This window comes from Artemia franciscana, chromosome 12, assembly GCF_032884065.1.
Source record: "Artemia franciscana chromosome 12, ASM3288406v1, whole genome shotgun sequence".
Lineage (NCBI taxonomy): Eukaryota > Metazoa > Arthropoda > Branchiopoda > Anostraca > Artemiidae > Artemia > Artemia franciscana.
In genome coordinates, this window is record NC_088874.1 from 1,256,031 (window position 1) to 1,281,024 (window position 24,994).

Consider the following 24,994-nt stretch of genomic DNA (forward strand, 5'->3'; position numbering starts at 1 on the left):
TGATCTGTTGCATCGGAAACCATGTTGAGAGCTGTTAAGAAGATTATTCCGATCAAGATGCTCTGTTGACAATACTTCTGCTTTGTTGACAATACGTTCAAGAAGCTTAACAACAACAGAGGTAATACTAATAGGCCGGTAATTTTCCACAGAATCTTTCCTTCCCTTTTTGTGAATTGGGGTAATATATGCCACTTTCGACTCAGCAGGAATCTTTGAGCTATCAAGAGATAGTCTAATGAGCTTCGAAAGTGGGTATACTATTTCTGTTCTGCACTCATGCAAGAGACGGGGGTGGAGGCCATCTGGCCCTGCAGATTTATTTACATCCAACAAAGCTAGCTGTTTCATAACAGACTCCTCAGTCAGCTCAAGAGGGGGCATTGGTTGAGTAACAATATATGAGGGGGGAGCCGGGAGCTTACTAGCAGTTTCTGATGTAAAAGCTGATGCAAATTGGTTATTTAGGATCTCGGCTTTAATAGCTGGGTATGAAACTGTCTGACCATGATGAGTCAAATCAGGGACAGAGTGCCTATTTCGACATTTAACAGAAGCATACTGCCAAAATAGCTTGGGATTATTTTTTATATTTTCAGCTAACCTTTCTTCATGTCTCTTCTTCAGTTGTTTGATGGAATTGGTGGCCTCATTCCGTGCCTTTTGATACTTCTGGTAGTTTGCATCTGTTTTCTTTTTTTAAAGTGTTTCCATGTTCGATTCTTCCTATTCAGTAGTTTGCAAGTTAGACAAGTCATGAAGGGTAGTGTTTTTGTCTGTCTTCTCCAAAATGTTCTAGTGTGAGCTTTTTCAAAAACTAGCAATACAGCTTTGAATTTCTGCCAAGATTCTTCGATATCTGAAGTGAATATGGTATCCCAATCAAAGTCAGCAAGCCTCTCAGAGATACGCCTGTAATCAATAACTTTGTGTTGTTTAGGAAGAGGTTGAGTAGTAAACAAGCGCAATTCTGTGAGGATAGCAGCATGATCACTGTTCCCACTAGGGGCAAGAAATTCATTTTTAGTCCACACATCTGGATTATTAAGAATAACTAGGTCCAGTATGTTGGATGCTTGACAATCTCTATACCCTGTAGGCTGGTCAACAGTTTGGAACAGCGAATGTTCAGACAGACAAGTAAGAAATGGAGATTCCTGTTCTTTGGCTGAAAAACCAGAACCATCAACCCAGTCATAATCAGGAAAATTGAAGTCTCCAAGAATCACCACATGTTGGTTGCAAGAGTCTTTGATAATGTCGGAAATGATATTAGCATGATACTGTTCTGATTCAAGGCAAGAGGGAGTATTAGGACTACGATAAACCACTCCGACCACCATTGTAGAATTACCATTCTCAACCCAAACACAGCAATGGGAAAAAGGAATCAAAGTGCTTACCTTGAAACTGCTTTTTACATATATTCCAACACCTCTCCTGCAGGCATCGGACTCAATGTTAGATATGAGTTTGTATCCACTGATTTCAAGTGCTTGGGCTGTAAGAGGCTGTTTCCCATTTTTGGGGCATATCTCAGATATGGGTGCAATATCAACTATTTCTTTTGCTAGGAGGAGATGGAATTCTGGAACCTTGTTGAAGAGGCCATCAGCGTTCGCACTAAGAATCCTTAATTTTCCAATATCATTTGCATGACGAGTTGCACTTTTGGTTGCACTGTGCAGAGATGATTTATTAGCAAAAAAAAACCACCAGAAAGAGGCTCAGTTGATGAAGCATCAGAAGAAACTGTTGAATTAGCACTGAAAAAATGGGAACTACTTGAGGACAACTCATTAATACATGAAACGTCATCATCAACTGAAAGAAACGAACTATTTACACTTTCATCTGGTGACTCTCGTCTGTCCAGATGAGAAACATTACAACTTAATCCAAAATCATCCCCTGCTGTGGAACTGCAGTCCGCATTAGGTCTGCGTCGTTTTTTATGACGATTTCTAAGTTCCTGATTGCAAGATTTTTTTCACCTAACGCTGTTCTCTCTTTCAGTTGCTGAACAAGCTCTCTATGTTTAAGGCGATCCTCCCTGGATTGGTCGGATCGAAACTGGATGTCCGCTCTGAGTTCAAACCATTTCTCAAGAATTTTTTTCTTAACCTCGAAATCGGACACAGTAAAAATTACCGGTGGAGGACGTTGGCTTGGCGTTGAATTTGGACGAGATGGCAAACGTCTAACATTAATTAGCTTGCCAGGATTGATGCAATACTGCTGCACTAAATAATCTTGAATAAAAATAGACGGGTCACCAGACACTGGTATTCCAAGTGCAACAATATTTAATTTTCGACTATCACGATTCTTTTCAGCTCGCACTATTCGTATAATATTGGATGCACTCAGGGCTGAGACATTATAAGATTTGATTTCTTCTCGGGCAATAGTTTGAAGTCTGCTTTCAACGTATTGATGGTACTATTGACCCAGTTCAGTTAGTGTCTGGGTGATAGTTGTCTGGAATGGTAACATGGCGGCTGAAACGGCAAAGATTATGTCCGCTACACTTGAGGCATGAGTTGGTGGGCTTGTAAGGCATTTAGAACAGTTCCATGCGCACTCACGCTTACTAGTAGCCGAGCTCAATGCAGCAAATTCTTCATCATTCAAATTTAAACAAATAGCACATGTACATTTGCTGCAAGAGTCGCACAGCAAACATTTAGAACTCTCGTCAAGGCCTGTCAGGCATTTCATACAGCGGTCTGACTTGGAGGGGCTTTCTCGAACGCGCTTTTCAGGTCTTTTTCCCAATTCATCAGACACGCCAACACTTTTAACTGTCGATTTTGGCATAATATTGGCAATTGGCAATTAAGGTGAAAATCTATTCTATTTTGAAATTTTTTCTGTTGGAATTTTGAAATTTATTTATCTGTTGAAATTTTCCTATTATTTTATAGCTCATTGTCGAAACAATTTTACTCTTCTAACGACGGCTAATGATAATAGACTTCCTGATCCGTTCTTTGACAATCAGAAAGAACTTCTCATGAAGAAGCCGACTAAAACTTCAAAATGGAATCCTTATACGCTTTGCCATTTTCTGTGTTAGAGCCTCCAAATTTGAGGCTAAGAAAACCAGGATGGCTACGTTTACCTTCCTTATGGACCTTATTTGCAATTATCTTGTGTTCCTACTTTCTTGTTGCAGGAGGTGAGTAGCCTAAAGTCTTCTGAAGAAGAAGACATGCTTTGCAGTTGTTAAAAGTGCTTCAACTTCATCAACAAAGCCCTAATTTAGCACCAGGAGGCCAACAGTATGGTATTATCTGAGTATTTTAACGTTTTATATAGAAATATCTGGAAAATCACTGGAAAAATAGGTCTAGGCTACTAAAATATTTACTTACCTTAGGACATAGCCTACATTACTAAATGCAAACCACTAAAATTTTACACCACTCCAACTCTTTGTGTTCCTACTTCAGAAAACTGATTACAGCACCAAGCCACCTAAGGCCATTACAGCAGTGCTTGCTCATTTGCCAATTCAATGCTGAACTCTATCCACTCCTATGAAGTTTGAATTTCCCTGAAATCCTTCTTTGGGATAACAAATGAAAAGCAGGTTACAATAACCTGACTTTCATTTGGCCTTTTTTTTTGTTTGGGTGATCCCAAAGTAAAACCTTTGGAAATTTTGTCATTTTTCATCTATAAAATTTGTCCAAGCCACCCAAACTGCTCTTTCATTATAGCCCTAAGAAGTTGTATCAAACCCTATTTTTGGAGAGCTTGTTGTTTTACATACCCTACAGTCAGCAAAATAAAAAGCCTACCTAATAGCCTGCTATCCTTAGACAATTCCTCTAAATATCTCCCTTTGCTTCTCATACCAGTCATGTTTCAGAACCATAATTGGCAATCACCATTGGTATAACTTCTAATATTTTAATTTGGTTTGCAGACTTTTCTTCCTATTCTTCTAAACCCTTTTTTAACTCTGATAAAACACCCTGTGCTTTCATTGCTATACTTTTTTACATATTAACTAGGCCTACATCTTCACTAGTAGTAATACCTAGATAAGTGAAGCTATCAACTTTTCTTAAAACAGGCATAGACTCTACAAACAAACTCTCTAGATGCTCATGGATGATCCAAAATTCAACTGCCATTGGTTTGGCATGATTATACTACTATCAATGCTTCTATCAACTCACTACAGCACTATGTTACTTGAGTCCAAACAGCTCTGCATATTCTTCCTCCCTTCTATTTTATTTAGAGCCTCCCTCTTTACACCCTCCTAAGAAGTTCCAATTTCCTTTAAATCCTTTCTTATGACCTCATTGGTAGATGGACTAAATAAAGATGCATTTATGTTTTATAGAATCAATAACATACTGAATATAGAATGTGTTTTGTTCTACAAAATTTACTGAGTAGGCTGTTATTAATTTATTTCCTTTGCTTTGCTTTTTGTGGAAATATTTTTCTTGATCAAAATTACTTTTAATGTATTCTTTTGTTTTTAACTAGCAATAATTTTTGCCAAAATTATACAAAGGAAATTGCTTGTTTAAAATTACATTTTTAATTTAAACAACAAAAGGAGAAATATTGAATATTTCAAATGGATATAGTGTAATTTTTTATTATTAATTTTTCTTTAATATTCAAATGTGAGGCTCAGGAATACCTTAAAAACACCTTAAATTCCAGCTTTGAGTGAAAATTAAGGTTTTTATCAATGTATTTCCAGTTTCTTTCTTTTCTAGGCAAAAGTGCTTGTCTATTTTCTCTGTGTGGTGCTAAAACACTAGGGAGATTTCCAAAATCAAATTTTTCCAATAATTTAGATGAATTTCACCTAACTCTTGAACATCTCAAAGTTTAAAAAATACTCTTGAATCAAGTACAAGTCTGTTTTTGAGCATTTGGTTTTTGCTTTTTCTATAAGAAAGAGGAATTAATTTCCTTAAACTGAAACATTTTCATTTGAAAAAAACTTCAATGTCAATGCTATTTTAAGGCAACATGGTACTTGTTAATTAAAAAAAAAAAACTAAAGAATTACACTTAGGTTAGATCTCAGCAAACTGGTTTAATACCCACAAATGCAAGGGATGGGTGATAGAATGCATTGGTATGGTGTAGTTTAGGTCTTATATTTTCACATTAGGGGGGGTATGTTAGGTTATGGGTGCTGTTCAAATACTTTAGACTGTTCAAGTTTTGCCTTTTCTGTGTTTTGCTTCTTAGCCAATATTCTGCTTATGGATACACATTATGTGTATATATTCTTATTTTTTTTTATGCAGATGATATTAGCTTTTTTGTGTGTATAGTAGACTCATTTATTATAATAGGCTTGCACAACAAAGGCCCAAAAAGGGCTTACAAAGTTTTCCTCTAGATCTTAAACTTCATAAAAAGGGCACTCTGAGACCCAAAAATAGAGATTACTCTTGCAGTTTCAGTATCTTTTTGAAATGGATCTTTTTGGGAGAAGGAACATTTAGACTAAACTTGCATGTAATATGAATTTTTTTGCTATCAATTTAATCTTGTTCTTACTATATATATTTACTAAGATATAGTAAATTTAGAAAGTTGAAAGAAGTAACCTAGATATTTTTTTTCAGGTATCATTTATGATATAATTGTGGAACCACCAAGCATTGGATCAACAACAGATGAAAAGGGGAATTCTAAACCTGTAAGTTGTACCTAGGATATAATGCCTCCCTATATTGTATTCCTGTACCAATAGAAAATGGAGGGAGGGCCAGAACTGCTGTCCCTGTAGTTTGTTGTAAAAACTGTTATTGGAAAGTTTTTAAATTAGCTAGTTGAAAGTACACTTCATGCAACGACCTTTAAATGATCTAAAATCATTTCCTGAAAAAGATTTTTTCAGAGGAAAAGTAAAGAGCTATATTTAAATCTAAGATGAGAGAAATTAACAATTTAAGCTTAGTAAAACTTGCGGTCAACTTTTTCCACTTGAGGAGTGGCACCCCTTGAGGAAATTATAGCCTAGTAAGCAACACAGCACTCACTCAGGATTCTGACTGTTGGATATTTTTCTGGGCTTGGTTTGTTTTGATGGGCGTTTTCAGGCTGAAAAAACCTCTTCCTAGCTAATTTATCTACTATTGGTTGCCTCCCTGTAGTAGCATAATATTTGTAGGCATGAATATATAATGAGTCAGAGGTAAAAGGCTTGGGACTGTCTGTGCAGGATTTCGACCCTTTTGATAGAAGAGCATCACCAAGTGCTGAAAAACCATGTTTTGACCAAAATGGGCCCAAGATGGCACAAGCCTCTATTCATACCAGAGGTCTCAGGAGCTGTTTGCTGTCCGGTTCTAAGCTGGCTTAAGTGCTTTGGTGTATACTTGAGAAGATGTGTTGGTCCCCATCCTGCACTGGTATCTGGATCATTGCTTTTCCTGAGGCCAAAATAATCTCAAAGATTTAAAGGACATGAAAATTGGAACTTGGAATGTTATGATGTTAAAAAATGACTGTTGTATTGACATTTTGACTGACAAATTCAGATGGTTGGAACTGTATTTATTAGGAGTTTTGGAAACTCATATTCCAAGGGTAGGAAGCATGAAGTTAGGTGACATAGAATTTGTTTACTCAGGCAGGAAGGATGGGGTACATAGACAGGGAGTAGGGCTCATGCTGAACAAGGCAGCTGCTAAGTCTTGTTTAGGCTGGGAAAGTATTAATAATAAAATGTTAATCACTTATTTTATGACTAAAAAGCTCAGGGTATCAGTTATAGTAGTATATGCCCCTGTTGAACCAACTGACAGAGATACTAGTGACTCAGATGAATTTTACTTACAGTTACAGGAACAAATAGACAGGATACCAGGTAGAAATATGATGTTTTGCTGGGAGATGTTAATGCCCCAGCTGGTAGAAATAGGGATAGATGGTATCCTAGCCTAGGTAAATTTGGTGCAGGAAAAGAAAACAGCAATGGCTACCATATAGACTTTTGCAATTTTGTAGGTGTAACAACCTAGCTATAACCAATACAATGTTTGGTGACAAAATGGCCCATAAGTTGACATGGTGTTCATGTGATGGTAAGACAGCAAACCTTATTGATTATGTTATTGTAAACCAAAGACTAGCAGGATCAATACAAGATACTAGGGTGTATAGGAGTGCTGTTATTGATGTCAAAAGTTAAGATCACCATCTAGTAGTGTCTAAGATTAATTTAAAGCTGAAATTTTGGAAGGGTAACTACCCCCCAGAAAGTTATGATGTTGGTAGACTCCAGGATGAAAATTTGAGAAAAACCTTCCAGGAACAGTTGAATACTAAACTTGAGAGTTTAAAATTTGACAATGTGGAAGATGGATGGAATAATTTTCGAAAAACAATTTGTGAAGTTGCTGATGGTGTCTTAGGGAAGAGTGCTAAGACTGCAACTAGGGATATTAGTGAAAAAGCTTTATGTTTAATAGACAGTAGAAGCGGTTTGTACAAGAATTATCTGAGTGATAGGTCGTATGAAAACAAAAGGAATGTAAAGAAAGTAGAGAAACCACAGTGTTTGGACTCGCCTGTAAATTCCAATAAATTCCTATATTTTAATGCACTCCTATGAAATGCCTATATTTTGGCTAAAATCCTATTATTCTTATATTTTCGGCTGAAGAGCACTAAGAACATTGCTCATGATTTGCAATTTTCTGTCTTTTGGTGTAGATTGATAATTAATTACAACTGTTGAGCTTTTTGAACTTAACTAATGCTTTGTATTGGGCCTAGTAAGCTGCTTCTGCCTGGGCTATGCTGTTGTGTTGACTTAGTAGCCTATGTTTTATTTTTTGTCATGTTGGGACTGTCTGAAATGAGCAAAGATCAGTGTATAGGCTAGCAGTTTCTGCTTAATGAGACTGGAGTTCTTGCGACTTATGTGTTTCCTGGCTGAACATGGGCTGGCTGATGTGAATACAGCCCAGTTATTCAAATGGGCTATTCTAAGATAGTTGCTAATTGAGGGTAGTATAATAGATGTGCACTGGGTAGGCTATATGCTACATTCTGTGATCAATCTGTCCTTTATCTATCTGGTCTTTATCCCCTTCTAAAGAAAAATGATGTTACTCAGATTCAGGCTTTTTATTTCAGATATTGTAAATTTTTACTTTATCCCCCCCCTTGATATAGCAATGGTAAGATAATTTGTAAGTTAGATGTCCCTGATATAAGTGCAAAGTTGGCCCTCCTGCATGAAAGATTGTTGGAATCAGCTTTTTATCGTTTATCACCTCATCATCCTTTGGTCCGTCTGTTCGGTTAATCTCATTGTAGCATAGTTTTTTTTTTTTATGGCACTTGGTATTAATCAAGTGACATATAGCAATCGCAAATTCTGTCGGTCTGTCTGTCTGTCGGTCCTGGTTTTGCTACTTTAGGCACTTCCAGGTAAGCTAGGACGATGAAATTTGGCAGGCGTATCAGGAACTGGACCAGATTAAATTAGAAATAGTCGTTTTCCCGATTTGACCATCTGGTGGGAGTTTGGGGCCTGTTAATTCAGAAAAAATAGAAAAATTAAGTATATTTAACTTACAAAGGGTTGATCAGATCTTAATGAAATTTGATGTTTGGAAGGATATCGTGTCTCAGAGCTGTTATTTTAAATCCCGACTGGATCTGGTGACATTGGGGGAGTTTGGAGGGGGAAACCTAAAATCTTGGAAAACACTTAGATTGGAGGGATTGGGCTGAAACTTGGTGGGAAAAATAAGCGCAAGTCCTATATACATGATTGACAAAACCAGAATGGATCTGCTCTCTTTGGGGTAGTTGGGAAGGGGGTTGACTCTGAAAAATTAGAAAAAATGAGGTATTTTTGACTTACGAACAGGTGATTGGATCTCAATGAAATTTGATATTTAGAAGGATATTGTGTCTCAAAGCTCTTATTTTAAATCCCGACCGGATCTGGTGAAATTGGGGGGAGTTTGGGGTTACCTAAAATCATGGAAAATGCTGAGATTGGAGGGATTGGGCTGAAACTTGGTGGGAAAAATAAGCACCAGTCCTAGATACATGATTGAAATAACCAGAACGGATCCGCTCTCTTTGGGGTAGTTTGGGGGGGGGGTTGATTCTGAAAAATTTGAAAAAATGAGGTATTTTTAACTTACGAATGGGTGATTGGATCTCAATGAAATTTGATATTTAGAAGGATATCGGGTCTCAAAGCTCTTATTTTAAATCCTGACCGGATTTCGTGACATTGGGGGGGGGGACCTAAAATCATGGAAAACGCTTAGATTGGAGGAATCGGGATGAAACTTGGTAATTTATGTGACCAGGCATCCCACGCCATCTACCACAGATCTGATCCCGAGGACTTCCGAATCCTATATTTGGGCCCGGGAAATCCTATAAAAATAGGACAGAGCCTATAATTTGAAACGAACCGACCTGTCCGAACCCTGAAACCATTAAAATATGAACTAAGGAGATGTGAAGTGGAGGCCATGGATAAAATTGCTGAGGATCTGGAAGATGCAGCTAGATGACATAATAGTAAAATATCATACTGGCATGTTAATAAATTGAGAGGGAGTAGTCAATCTGGACTAGTCCCAGTTAAAGATAGGAATGGGGCCACAATTAGTGATAAGGAAAAAGCTAAAGAAAAATGGGTGGAACATTTTGAGAATGTGCTAAACTAAGATACAGTTGCAGGAAAAGATATAGATGAAAATGAAAAAGTTTGTGATACCTTGGATGTGAAAGAAGATTTTGTTTTGTGAGGAAGAATTGGTGACAGTACTAAAAGGATTAAAATATAATAAGGCTCCAGGTGCTTGTAGTGTGATAAATGAGTTTCTTAAATATGGTGGCTCTGAGTTTAGAAATTAGCTACTGAAGATTATGAATATGATTTTTGAAAAAGGGGAAGTACCTAATGATTTTAGGAAAACCTTGATTAAACCACTGTATAAGAAAGGTGACAAGAGTGAGTGTTGTAATTATTGAGGCATTAGTCTGTTCTCTGTAGGTAGCAAATTACTTAGTAATATGATACTTTTTAGACTGACAGGTGCTGTTGACAAAGTTTTAAGAGAAGAACAGTGCAGTTTTAGAAAAGGTAGAGGATATGTTGGCCAAGTTTTCACTCCTAGGTTAATAATTGAGAAGTCCCTTTGTTGTCAAACACCTTTGGTCCTCAGTTTGATCAATTATGAGCAAGCTTTTGATTCTGTTGATAGAAGAGCGTTAGCAAAGGTCTTATTCTTGTATGGTATACCAGAAAAATACATTAAAGTGATTTGTGCTATGTACGAGAATAATACTGCTGCGGTTAAGGTAGGAAATGAGGTTAGCAACTGGTTTTGTATTAAATCAGGAGTTAAGCAGGGTTGTGTTCTATCCCCCTTTATATGGATCATTTTGATGGACTTTGTCTTAAGGAGCAGAGGAAAGGCAATTGGAGATCACAGAATCAAATGGGGAGGAAAAACACTCCTGAGCTTAGTTTATGCTGATGATTTAAGCATATTAGATGAAACTATGAGGAAAATGAATGAATTTTTAGAGGTTTTGCAAGTTCAGGGTGCTAGAATAGGCTTGAAAATTAACGTTAAGAAGACTAAGTCACTAAGGCTAGGAATAATTGAAGATGAAAAGGTGACATTGGGTACTGTAATGAAAAGATTGATAAGGTTGGCAGCTTCACTTACCTTGGTAGTATTATTAGTAAAGATGGTGGGAACAGTGAAGATGTTAAAAGTAGAATAGCTAAGGCTCAGGGTGTTTTTTTTCACAGTTAAAAAAAGTTTGGAAGACTAGGAAGATAAGTCTGCAAACCAAGATTAGAATATTGGAAGCTACAGTGATGATAGTGGTTAAATATGGCTCTGAAACATGGGCACTCAAAAAGACAAAAATTTATTAGATGTCTTCCAGAGAAATTGCCTACGGATTGTTCTGGGTACCTGGCTGACTTACCATATTTAAAACAGTAGGTTTTACGAAAAATGTGGTGCAATCCCGCTTTCTAGGGCTATAATGAAAGAAAGGTTGAGATGACTAGGCCACGTTCTGTTGATAAAGGATGACAGATTGTCCTTTTTGGCCAACCATCTGGGGCTTCATGGAAAACAGGTCGTCCTCGTCTGGGTTGGGTGGATGTCATAAATAAATATTCAAAGGAAACGGGAATTTCCTGGGAGGGTGTAAAGAGGGAGGCCTTGAAAAGATTAGGTTGGAGGAGGAGCGTGCGTAGCTGTGTTGGCCTCAGGCGGCTTGGTTCTGCAGTGAGTTATTAGTAGTAGTAGTAGTAGTAATTACTATCAATGAATAAATGAAACTCAAAAGGATATGAAATTAGAATGAATAACTATACCAAACATACAGATATTAGATACTGATATAGATGAATAATTGAATTCTAAAATGAACATGATTCCATACTAACAATTTGCATTTTGAGCAGCATGTTTTTAATTTGTCATACCATAAACAACAAAACAAAACAAATATTGTATCACAAAGCCTGTCATGGTAAAAGTGGGGTAGTATAGTAGCAATGCTACTTAGCAGTTTTCATTGCCTAGTGAAATTTGTTGGCAGCTTTTGGAATTCTGTCATAACCTGCTACTGGCAGCTTTGGAACTTTTTGTATACCTGCACAAGGCTAATCGAGGTTATTAAATAGAATTTGAAATCTCCCTGCCCTCTCTTCTTCTAATCTTCTTAACAGCTTGGGGGTCAATTCTATTTCATTGAAAGCAATATGTATTTTTAACAGTATGGTTTTTATATGTCAAAATATACAAAAAAGGTCATTATCATCTTCAGGATCACCAATTTCAAACACCACAAAATTTCACCATCAGCCAAGAACCCAGCTGACCTAGCAACAGAGTTATGAGCTCAAAATACATTTCCTGATATCTCAGTTATTCAAGAGCTACTGCGAGACATATAATCAAAACTGAGCCATTGCAAGATAAACACCTAGAAACCACTCCCAGTGGTCCCAGTCATTTTATATAGTGATTCAAAAGGAAAAGGGCTAAATAGTTTGAACTGGAAAATTCAATTCTTAGTAGAAGAAGAAGAAAGATTACCTGGATCAACCTAATCCCCTCAACCCCTCTTTGCAGACATTCCAATATAAAAAATAAAACAATTGACCATTGCCTATTTGGATGTAATTTGCTGATGTCTGCACAGCTTGACCTGCATTATAACCTGTGAAAGTGCTTCAAATACCAGAAAATATCACAATCAGCTAAGAGTCTACCTGATTATACCTGCACACAGAGCACTGAACTTAATGTATATCCTCTGATACTTCAACTCTTAGAATCAAAAGATTTACTGCACAAAATCTATTCAGATTCAAGCCAATATAAGTCAAATAAGAAGCAACCGCTTGCAGCAGTCAATTTGTTTTCAGTCATATTTGACTGAAAAGTCCTTATTTGCTGAAACAGAAGAAGAAAACAAATTATAAGAAAATTAATTGAATAATTTTTGAAAAAAACGTTTTTTTTTGTCATCCAATAAGATCATATAAATTGTTTTCATTTGAACCTCATCAACTTTTGTATATAATGAAAGAGAAATCACCAATGCAACAGCACAAACACATAAAAAAAAAGGGAAACAGAAGGAGAAAAGGAAGACTGTTTTCCTACATTAGTGATTAATATAGATCAGTACTTGAATGAGGCCGTAACCCTACTCATCCATCCAATTACATAGGTCAAACAGCATAGCCGTACACAATCAACCATAAAGAATAATCCATGGACAGGCAGTCGTGTTGTAAGTAAGTATAAGTTGTCATTTACCAAATATGAAAAACAGTAAAAAAAGACAAATAAATCAGAGGTAACAACCCAACACAAGGGCTCATCAGGAGAATACACACTTGCCTATAGAGTTTCGGCACTTTAAATTCCCTACCCAGGCACGTGGCGTGTCTACCATAAATTCCCCATGGTATCGCCGTGTTAGGTATCACCCCCAAAATATATGCCTATGAAAAAACAAATTTAGAACAACCAAGTAACACCAAAACAAGCTTGTCATACCTTGGTTCTGGCCTGTCATATTGTGACTTTTTGGAATTGTATAAAAGTTATTTCAGAAATACTAGTGAATGGTTTATTACCCATTCTTTTTTTGTTATTTGTAGATTGAAGATAATCATCTTTGTAGAATAGGCATTCTGGCAGATTGTCAGAATTTTACTAAAGGAGATGCACCTTTTAAAGTCAAACCACATTTTTACCATCAATAGCCATTACTATATATCCTACAGAAAAGCAAAAACAGTTCTTACTGTTTTTTTTTTAAGCAAAAATTAGCCCAATTATCTTTTTTAATTAGGCCTGAGCAGGTTTGTCATCAATACCAAGAAATAAACATCTCATGACTGCAAAATGAAACAAGGTACACTTTTTATTATATATAAGGCAATTATAGAGGAGGGTTTTCTAAACTTATCAGCTTTTTGATTTTCACTTGTAGAAAAAATGATTATCAAGATAGACATAAGTTACACTAACATTAGCTAATGAAAACCTGCATTAGCAGATTTTTTTTTAATATTCACCAAATACACAGGAAAAAGATTCAAAGGCAAGATTTCTGTTTGAGACAAAACCATTCAAAGGAACTGAGAGCTCCAATGGAGGGAGCAAAGAATGAAGCTCTAGATAGGGTAGGGAGGAGGCAAAGCATGTGTTATTCTCATGTAACTTGTGGGTATAATGAACGTTTAGTAGTTATAGTGTTCTTAGCACAAATCCTAAAATACAGGAACTAGTTCAAGCCTGTTGTCAGCTGAATTGAAAATGCCTGGTAAGTTATATGTAATGAGAAATTAATTATACTTCTTAATTAATGATTTAATGTGAGTTATATAGACATAATTAATAAAAATAATAATTAATTACTATTATATTTTTATTTGATTAGTTATTATATTTTTATTTAACTAATCGAGATTAATTATTATTATAAATTATAGTATTAAATATTATCAGAAAGTAATTATTGAACAGTAAATGAATGGTATTGAAGGTATTAACCGACTGACATATAGCAATCGCAAATTCTGTTGGTCTGTCGATCCCAGTTTTGCCACTTTAGGCACTTCCAGGTAAGCTAGGACGATGAAATTTGGCAGGCGTATCAGGGACCGGACCAGATTAAATTAAAAATAGTCGTTTTCCCGATTTGCCCATCTGGGGGGGGGGAGGGCGTTAATTCGGAAAAATAGAAAAAATGAAGTATTTTTAACTTACGAACGGTGGATCAGATCTTAATGAAATTTGATGTTTGGATAGATATCGTGTCTCAGAGCACAAAAATGAGCTATTGGCATATGTGAAAAATCTCTTGTTGATCTAATTCTAATTCTGAAAAATTAGAAAAAATGAGGTATTTTTAACTTGTGAACGGGTGATCGGATCTCAATGAAATTTAATATTTAGAAGGATATCGTGTCTCAAAGCTCTTATTTTAAATCCTGACTGGATCTGGTGACATTGAGGGGGAGTTTGGAAGGGGAAACCTAAAATCTTGGAAAACACTTATAGTGGAGGGATCGGGATGAAACTTGGTGGGAAAAATAAGCACAAGTCCTAGATACATGATTGACATAACCGGAACGGATCCGCTCTCTTCGGGGTAGTTGGGGGGGGGGGGGGGGGGTAATTCTGAAAAACTAGAAAAAATGAGGCATTTTTAACCTACGAACGGGTGATCGGATCTCAATGAAACTTGATATTTAGAAGGATATCGTGTCTCAAAGCTCTTATTTTAAATCCCGACCGGATCTGGTGAGATCGGGGGAGTTTGAGGTGGGGGAACCTAAAACCATTGAAAACGCTTAGATTGGAGGGATCGGGATGAAACTTGGTGGGAAAAATAAGCAGAAGTCTTAGATACGTGATTTACATGATTGGAACAAATCCGCTCTATTGGGGGGGGGGGGTAATTCTGAAAAATTAGAAAAATTGACGTATTTTTAACTTACGAGGGAGTGATCGGATCCTCATGAAACTTCATATTTAGAAGTACCTCGTAACTCAGATCTCTTATTTTAAATCTCAACCGGATCCAGCGTCATTGGGGGGGGGGACAGTTGGAGGGGGGGACTGGAAATCTTAGAAAATACTTAAAGAGGGGAGATCAGGATGAAACTGGATGGGAAGACTAAAAACCTGTCTAAGATACGTGACTGACATAACCGGACCGGATCTGGTCTCTCTGACTGAGTTGGGGGGGGGGTAATTTGGAAAAGTGAGGTATTTGTAACTTACGAAAGAATGGCCAGATCTTAATGAAATTTGATATTTAGAAGGATCTTGTGCTTTAAAGCTCTAATTTTAAATTCCGACCAGGTCCTGTGACATTGGGGGGGAGTTGGAGGGGGAAACCAGAATTCTTGGAAACCGTGAAAATTGGGTATTTTTATCTTACGAATAGGTGATTGGATCTTAATGAAATTTAATATTTAGAAGGAATTCCTGTCTCAGAGCTCTTATTTCAAATCTCGACCAGATATTTTGATATTGGGGGGAGTTGGAGGGGAAAATCTTGGAAAACATTTGGAGTGGAGGAATCGGGATGAATCTTGGTGGATAGAATAAGAAAATGTCCTTGATACGTGATTGACGTAACCCTACCGGATTCGCTCTCTTTGGGGGAGTTGAGGGGAGGGGTTCAGTGATTTAGCGAGTTCGGTGCTTCTGGAAGTGCTAGGACGATGAAAATTGGTAGGCGTGTCAGGGAGCTGCACGAATTGACTTGATAAAGTCGTTTTCCCAGATTCGACCATCTGGGGGGCTAAAGGGAGAGGAAAAATTAGAAAAAATTAGGTATTTATAACTTACGAGTGGGTGATAGGATCTTTATGAATTTTGATATTTAGAAGGACATCATGACCCAGAGCTCTTATTTTAAATCCTGACCAGCATTAAGCCTCTGATTTTCTTTTTAAATCAATCTATTGATTCTTATAATTTTGTTAGAGCTCATACCATATGATCTCTTGGCTCTTAGCTCTTCTTGCCTCGCCACAAGTGCCATATTAGCTCTTAGCTCTTGTTAAGATCTAGTCAGTAAAGGTTGTTAGTAAAGATAGTAAGTAAAGAATGTATGCTCAATTTTATAGATTGTAAACGTCAAACCTATTTTCAGGGTTCAGCCACATTCCTAAAGAAAGGAGTCCAGGCCCTTGAAGCAGACGGTAATATCCACAAGTAATTGAGAAAGAATTCTTGAAACTTGATAAGGGGGTCAAGAGAATCAAAAGATGACAATTCCCACCCAATAGAAGTAAAGCTGAGGGGGACAGTAATAATTATTCATATCAGTTAAACATATTTCCCCCTAGTAAAAGTATTGCCGCCTAGAGAGGTATTTCCCCTAGTAGTTTGTATTTTAACCTACATGTGAGAAATTGCATTTATTGTTCAAATGATTTTATTTTTCTTGTATCTTCCCTTTTCTTCGGTGCATGAAACTCACTGGAGGGGGTGCTTTTAATTTTAAGGTTTTTGTTGTTGAACATGTATTGTTATTAAATGAAAAATAATAAAATTAACCAAAAGCTGCTGCTCTTTACTTTGGCCATTGTTCCTTTTCCAAATTTCTATGAAGAGTTCATGTAAAAATTTTAACAACTTTAGTCTGTTAATACAGCCATTTGCAAAAAGCATTGAGTCTGAATTTTGATAATAATTGCATAATTACAATGATTACTGATATTAGTATTACATTACACCCAGCTTTTTCATATTGTCAGAGTCACAAATGCCTGGACAAGACCCATTTTAATTTTGAACCCAATAAGGAGTGAGTTAAAGCTGTGCACATAATTTTTAAGATCTAGTATATAAAGAATGTATGCTCAATTTTGAAGCTTAGATTCGTCAAAAACATTACTGTACTATATTTTTCAGGAAAAGAAATAAAACTATTATAAATTCATAGCAGTTTATTGTATTGCATTTGCCAACCACTAACCTACGTCAATAGATAGACCAACTGCTTTGAGTGCATTTGGACCCTGAACTGCCATAGCTGATTTGACTTCAGTCAAGTCAACCATAGTTCTGAGTCAACGTCTAAGGACCAAAATTTGCTTATTTGTCAGTATGGCGAAATGTTTGAAAATTGAGGACGTGACCTCATTAAAAACAACATATGCTAACTGTTTAAAAAATAGTAAAAATATTTACCATTCTACAAAGTATTAATAGAACTTAATGAAGTTCTTTTTAATTACTCTTGAGACCACCTTGGCAAAAAAAAATCTAAATCCTTAAGTGAAATTCACAATATCCATAGGTGAATAACATTGCCAACACTTTGAAATGAACTGGATTTCTGGCAAAATTGTTTCCAAAAGATTCTTTGTGGCACAATTGTTGCATTCCTAGTCAGTTTCCATTACATAGTCAAAAATAGTATAATAAACTGAAGGCTAACTCACTTTTTTCCTTAATATCTTCATTCTCTCTCCGTAACAAGTTTTGGGCGCTGTTTCTCATGTGACGATTAGATTGAAAATCAAAGAGATTTCACTTTTTGTCTCGTCCATGAAAATCCCTTTTATTTTGATTAAATCCCTAAGAGGTGACTTGAGTTAAAATTCGGAAAAACATTACTTTGACTAACATTGGTAATAGTGTTTTAGTATTAATAAAATGATTGATGATGATGATAATTGATTGATTGACTCACAAATACAGCGCAAATGCACCAGGAATTCTGCATTGAACCATGAAATATCCACATGTACCAGATTGTACCATGAACTCTAAATTGTACTAAAAATGGTAATACCAAAAATTGTACCGAAAAAATGGTAATATGTTGCAAAGTCAAATTAATTAGCCTTTTGTAAATTTTAGGTAGCCTTTATGCCATATCGAATTAATGGACAGTATATCATGGAAGGTCTTGCTAGCAGTTTTATGTTCAGTATGGGTGGAATTGGTTTCATGATATTGGAAAACACTGCACATTCCACGTCTTCCAATAGGAACAAGCTGATGTTGACCTGTATTGGTGCTGGGTGTGTCTTAATAGCCTTTATCTGCACTCATATTTTTATGAAAATGAAGCTTCCGTAAGTAACATAATTTTAACCTAATTAATTTTGTAAAAGGTAAAGGAGGTAAAGGATGCGGCATTTAGACTTTACAGTCCGTACCGGCGGTGCTGATCTCCGTTTCTTGGCCCTTCAGCCAGGAAGTGCAATGGGGGGGGGGCAGCCAACCTGTGCTTTCGCACACCCTTCCTGTTTACCTTCCCCAGATTTCTCCAGATACCCATTTAGAGCTGGGTCGACTCTGGCTAATTTTGTAAAATAAAATTTTTATTCGTTTTATAAATAAGTATAATTTTAATAAACATAATATAATACATATAATAAGTGTGTATAGTATACTTACAACATATATAAAAAAAAACTTAAAATGAGATATAATATGTATAATAAAGTAGTTCAATTGGCTAATACATTTGACTGAAGATTACAGATTGTAAATTTTTTTGTCATTCTGCTTAAAAAAAAATCAAACAAACCTAATTTTTTATTCTTGGCTAAAATAATTTTAGCCAATAATTTATTCTTGGCTAATTTTTAATAATTCTTGGCTAAAAGTTGACCAGAGATATGGAAATTCTCACAGTCTCACTTAATAAGTCCCAGTTTTTTCCAGCAAATAGAATCTCCTTCTTTTCGTAATGTCTTTTCCTTGTTTTTTCAATGTATACCATAACAATGAAGTTGTCAACCCCCTAGAATTTTCTTCATGGTCAATTTTTTGGCAGAATTTTTTTGGGCAAAAAAAAAAAAATCAAGTAACGAACATTAGATGAAATCTAAATCGAAAACTGATATTTCAATTAATGTTTATTTGAATATCATAGCAAAACATAAACAGAATTTTCTTGACTGAGTCTTTTGGATTTTTATAGACTACATTATGTTGTCTAACTTTAGCCAAATTAATTAATTTTTAATTCTAATTGAAATGCACTATCTTGTTGATCTGCAAAATTTTGGTTTTGCATATTTTGGTGTCAGTATGCTAAGACGTTTCCTAATTAAATTTAAAGTTAATTGTTACGCTCACTAGTTGCGTTGTCTATTGTCTAATGTGTTCAGCAGCTCAGTATAACAAAAGTCTTAAAAATTATGGCACAAAGTGCTGTGATCTTAACAGTAGTTTAAAGTAAAACATTAAAATGAATACAATAAATGGGATTAGTCAGGGTAGGTGAGAATAATGACTTGATATTTGCAACTTTTAGATCTTAGTCAGTAAATTCAGTCAGTTTACTGATGGGAAACGTTGCCCATAAGCATTCCAACGATGTTACCTCTTTCCTGTTCAACCCCAAAAGTGTTGGTAGTGACGTTGTGACTGTGTTGGTTTGTTTTCTATTAGGAGTTTTAAGTGTAATTATAAGGAGTTTTAAGAAGTACAAGTATAAGGAATTATAAGTTGTAAGTATATTAGTCCAAATTTCTTGTCTTTCGTCAGTCCAAATTAGGACTGATATTAGTAATACCAGTCCCCAATTTGTTACTGCTTGTCTTTCAATGAAACTGATTGACCCTCTTTCCGACACGAAGATACGTTAAATCTGTAATATTCAAAGGAACATTGTGCTCATTATTAAGGACCTCCGTTTGGAATGGATGGCCCATGTATTACGAAACTGATATAGTTCCTCCCTTGCCAAATTCTTCTAGTTGAGTCTTTCGGCTCCTGGAAAATACCCCGAGAAGTGTTTGAGCAAACCTGTCTGACAAGAATTCTCAGAGTATAAACACATGACCGTTTCTCCACCACGAGTATACATCGACTGTGCAATATTCAGAGGAACGTTGTGCTCACTATTAAGGAACGTCATTTGGAATGGATGGCCTATGTATCACGAAACTGCTATAGTTCCTGCCTTGCCAAATTCTTCTAGTTGAGTCTTTCGGCTCCTGGAAGATACCCCAAGAAGTGTTTGAGCAAACCTGTCTGACAAGAATTCTCAGAGTATAAACACATGACCGTTTCTCCACCGCGAGTATACATCGACTGTGCAATATTCAGAGGAACGTTGTGCTCACTATTAAGGAACGTCATTTGGAATGGATGGCCTATGTATCACGAAACTGCTATAGTTCCTGCCTTGCCAAATTCTTCTAGTTGAGTCTTTCGGCTCCTGGAAGATACCCTAAGAACTGTTTGAGGATACCTGTCTGACAATAATTCTCAGAGTATAACTACATGACCGTTTCCCCACCGTGAGTATACGTCGAATGTGTAATATTCAGAGGAACGTTGTGTTCACTATTAAAAAACGCCTTTTTGAAATGTATAAGCCATGTATTGCGGAAACCGATAAAGTCCCGGTTCACCAAATTCCTCTAGACAAGCCTGTTTGCTAATAGAAGAGACCCCAAGGAAGAAAGAGGAAGAACTGGTGGAACCTGGTAAAGTCAAAACTTGAAGCTATGGAGGGATTAAGAAAGGTCCATAATAGATGTTCAACTCAGTGGCTCGCTTTCCAAAAGCATACGATAGAAGACTGCTCACCACGCTCCAAGGGGGCCACCAAAATCAGTAATGCCGGGTGAGGTAAAAACGCTTGATTCCAGCCGGAAGTACAGGTAAAGGAGAAAATCATCCCTTTTGAATGCTCTCTTGTCAGATCCTAGAAAAAAAAAATTAGTTAAGTGAAGTTCTGAATCTACTATTAATAGTGTAAAAATATAAAGAAATAATATAAAATGGTTTTAAGCAGTACTTTCCATGGAATCACCGGGAAGTTCACTAAAAGGAATAAAACTATTTTAGATTAATGATTTAGTATTTAGTACTGCTTAGATTTGTTTTGATTGATATTTATATTAATATTTGGATTTATTTAATACATCTAAACTATATTTAATTAGTTTACTATATCTAAATTATATCTAATTAACCTAATTCAATTATATTTAATTGTAATCAGTTTAATTTGATTGCTTATTTCATTTACTTAAATTAGCTTAATTGATTAAATAATTACATATAATTAATATTTAGATATATTAATATCTAGATTAATAAATCCCCTGCTTAGGGCTAAAATAATATATCGAAGATGTAAGTTGTGGGAAGTTGAATATATAAAAAATATTGAAGTTTTTTTTTCACAATCTACTATCGTGTTAAGTATTTAAGCTATGTATTAGGATAGCAATTGTTATTAACAGCTGATACCTAGTAAAAATTATTTTAGTTTCGTTTACTTCGTTTTATATTAAAGAGAATAAGCATAGAGTATTTCAAATAGTTTTGACTGGTGCCTATTAATCAAAAGCAGCTGGATTAGGAAAAACTACCTGGCAACCAATGCTCCAACTACTCAGGGCAGTTTGAAGTGCCTATCCTATCTTATGTAGACTTTGGGCGTCAAGAGCAGAATTTTTTTAGTCTAAATTTGTAATTAAACAATCAAATTATGTGCCTTTTATACAAATAAGAAATGGAGACTTAGTGACATAGATTTTGAATGCATATACTTTGGTCCAAATAGTTCTTGTTTAGCAATTGAATGTGAGTCTTTCAGAATCACTTCGGTATGTAGAAATTAAATCGGTAAGTAGTAAATTGAAGTTTTATAAAATAAGAAGTTGTATGAAAACCGTAATGCTATTTCTACGGCACGGCCGTATCCACGGGGGGAGGGTAAGGATGTTGGAACACCCCTTCCCCCCGAAATGTTTGTCTGACTCGTAAAACATAACAAAAAGGAATATAAATGAATTTTTGATGCGTTTTTTAATTTTTTTTGTAAGCCCCCCATCGAAAAATAAATTCTTTTGTAACCCCCACCTCATAAAAAAAGTGGATACGACCCTGCTCCACAGTCTAGAGCTATAATGAAAGTAAGTTTGGATTACCAAGTCATATTTTGCATTTGAAGGATGTTAGATTGCCAAAAATCGTTCTTTTTGGAAATCCAGCTTGGGACAAAATCAAAAGATTACCATTGGGCCCTTACACGATTGCTGAGTTTGAAAATTCTATCAAAGATTAAACATCTGGGGAGAGGAAGTTTATTTTAAATTTGGGTTGAGTAGGGAGGACCTGAAGAATTTGTTGTTGCTAAGAGGAGATAGTTTAGATTTAGGTATCAGAAGGAAATATTTGGGAAAGTTTAGGCAGGAGGTAGGCCCCTACTTTTGCCCTATGTGTGGCGGGGGGAATGAAAATTTTGTTCATTTTGTATCCGAGTGTGAAGAGCTGTCTGAGTTGCGGAAGGAATGTTTTGGACTAGTGTTGGGGGGTGAATGCTGGTTAAAGGAGCGAATGGCTGAGAGGAATGGATATGCTATTAAACAGTTGTTTAAGTTTCTTCGTTTAGGGATTAAGCATAGAGAATCATGTTTGAGGAGTTAGCTTGGTAAGAGTTTATTTACGGGTGTTTCTGAATTCAAAAAGTATTTGCAAGTTTCTTTGGTTGTTTAAGTTGTTTGTAATTAGGTGTTTGTTTAAAGTTGTATGTGTTTTGCTATGGCCTGCAGGCTGTTTTGCAAATAAATCTTATCTTATCATCCTCTGACACAAAGTAAGGGATTAAAAATAACTGGTTTTTAAACAAAATGCCTGCTTTATATTCAAGAATTCATTTTCAAGGGGAGAGAGTTTTGATAACAATATTTATCTACAGAATTCCGAAATTAGAACAGTTTAATGTAAGTTATTATTGATTATATTAATGCCAGCAGAGATTATTTTCAATTAACAAAAATGATAAATATTGTTCTTGTGATACGAACTGGGATCGGATTAGTAACCAACTAAAACTACTTTCACCGGGAAAGCACTATTTATCTTGATAATAAAAGATAAATAAATGAAAAAGAAATAATGTAACAAAAATTTTTAAGAATTTTGTTTTTAAGGGACTTTTTTGTTTTGCCAAATATTTGTTAAATATTTAAGATCTTAACTTTATTATTTTTTATTTTATTTTACATATTTTGCTTTCTATTCTTTTTATATTGATTACGAAATTAAAATAAAATAATAAATGATTAAAAATAACCGAAAAACAAATACCTGCACCAAGTAACCTTAGCAGCTCCTTTTTCATTTATTGGGGGGGGGGTTTAATTGTTCTTTTAGAATTGATAATTTCTGCTGATTAGTTTATTTTATCAATATTTCGCATATGAATTGACCTATTAGATAACATCTATATAAAAACAAGAAGCCAGAGTCTTAGCCCCTCTTAAAGAATAAGGTGATATTTTGTGTTTTTCACGAGTTTGCTAGGTATAATTACAAAAAAAAATGATACCAAAGAACAAGCAGTCATAGAGTGTTTACCAAAACCCTATATATGTTCGGACTATCTACAAGAGGCGACACTCTGAACTGAAGAATCTAAGAGCAGCACCTATGCTGCTCTAAGAGCAGCACCTGAAGAATCTAAGAGCAGCACCTGTGAGACTCTGCACCTCCATTTGGAATGGCCTCCTGAAGTAGGCTATCCCCCAAAACCCGTTTGTTCACTTCTATAAAAGGAGTTAATTAGCCACAATTTCATGGAGAAAATGTTGACTTGTGGCTTATCCCTAAGTTTTTAAGGCCCTGTTGTTCTGGAAACTGCTATAAAGAAGGGTGTGGAACATGAATTGAGAAACAGTTTTAGTACTTAAATTAACCAGAAATTGGTGTTGTAAACGGCCAAGTCAAGTTTTTGTCATGTAAAAATAAACTGTTATTAAACTTAGGCAATATAGGATATTGAATTTCATTCTTTTTTCCTGAAGTGTAGAGTGGTCGTAATTTTAACTGTATTCCTAGATACTTGCATCAGTTGATTTTGTGAATTTCATTTAAAGAGGACCACCCCCTCTCTATTTCTGTTCGTTGTTCTCACTCCACCTCCCTAAGGCTCTTTACCCATACACACTTATGTTTCAACAATTCTTTTATGTATTTTTACAATATTAGTCTGAATTTTTTTCAAGGCATCTTCAAAGCTAGGGCCTGTTTTGAATCTGGTAACAATGCTTATAGAGCTTTATATTTTGGTTCAAATTAGCTATTAAATTTACAAAGTAAATTACTGTTTTGCATTGTGCTTATAAATAATTGCACAGCTAATTGCATTAATATAGAGGTTTGTCGGGTTTTTGTTTTCATAATTTTAGCTATATTCCTACTCACTCGCATCATAATAGATCCTGTGAATTTGATTTTACAGAGGAGTGCTTCCCCTTCTCTATTTCTTTCCCCTGTTCTTACTCCGCCTCCCTAAGGCTCTTTACGCATACACAGTTCTGACTCTACAATACTTTTATGTATTTTATATTAATCTATGTTTGTTTTCAGGGGATATCTACAAAGCTAGGACCTGTTCCAAATCCAGGAATACTGCTTATGGAGCTTTATATTTTGATTCATTTTTGCTATTAAATTTATAAAATAAATTCCTGTTTTTTGCTTATAAAAAATTGCACAAAGGGATTTGATTTTTTAAAGGAGCACCCTATCAAAAATTTTATATTTATAAATATAAAATTTTATAAAATTTAAAAAATTTTTAAATTTTATATTTAAAAAATGTAAAAATTTTTGTCTGTGTAGCCAAACTGTTTAGAAGTGATTTAGTAGTCTCGTCATAACTTGTAGAGTTTGGATAAGAGATCTGAATAAACGACAGAAAACTAAAAACCGACACCTACTATCCCAGAAATTTTGAGAAAGTAGTAAGCGCCTACCAAGCTTAGATGATAAAAGAGGTCCACTATATATACAATTTATTATAATTATATAATAAAAAATTATATAATAATAATTTATTTATATATATTTATAATATTTATATATATATATATATATATATATATATATATATATATATATATATATATATATATATATATATATATATATATATATATATATATATATATATATATATATATTTG

The 24,994-nt window shown here is 35.3% G+C and overlaps 1 protein-coding gene across 1 annotated transcript; it reads left to right on the top strand.

Moving 5' to 3' along the window:
- Nucleotides 1-2,988: 2,988 nt before the first annotated feature.
- On the top strand, nucleotides 2,989-24,517 carry LOC136033557 (oligosaccharyltransferase complex subunit ostc-B-like). Its single transcript, XM_065714309.1, has 4 exons — nucleotides 2,989-3,181; nucleotides 5,616-5,689; nucleotides 17,910-18,127; nucleotides 24,396-24,517. The coding sequence occupies exons 1-4, from the start codon at nucleotides 3,043-3,045 to the stop codon at nucleotides 24,412-24,414; spliced, it is 450 nt and encodes a 149-aa protein (XP_065570381.1). The 5' UTR covers nucleotides 2,989-3,042; the 3' UTR covers nucleotides 24,415-24,517.
- Nucleotides 24,518-24,994: the final 477 nt, after the last annotated feature.

Excerpts from the sequence above, each read along its gene's own strand:
- LOC136033557 (XM_065714309.1), top strand. The coding sequence starts at position 3,043 with ATGGAATCCTTATACGCTTTGCCATTTTCTGTGTTAGAGCCTCCAAAT. Across the intron at positions 3,182-5,615 it reads CTACTTTCTTGTTGCAGGAG|GTATCATTTATGATATAATT; the intron begins GTGAGTAGCCTA and ends ATTTTTTTTCAG. Across the intron at positions 5,690-17,909 it reads AAAAGGGGAATTCTAAACCT|GTAGCCTTTATGCCATATCG; the intron begins GTAAGTTGTACC and ends TGTAAATTTTAG.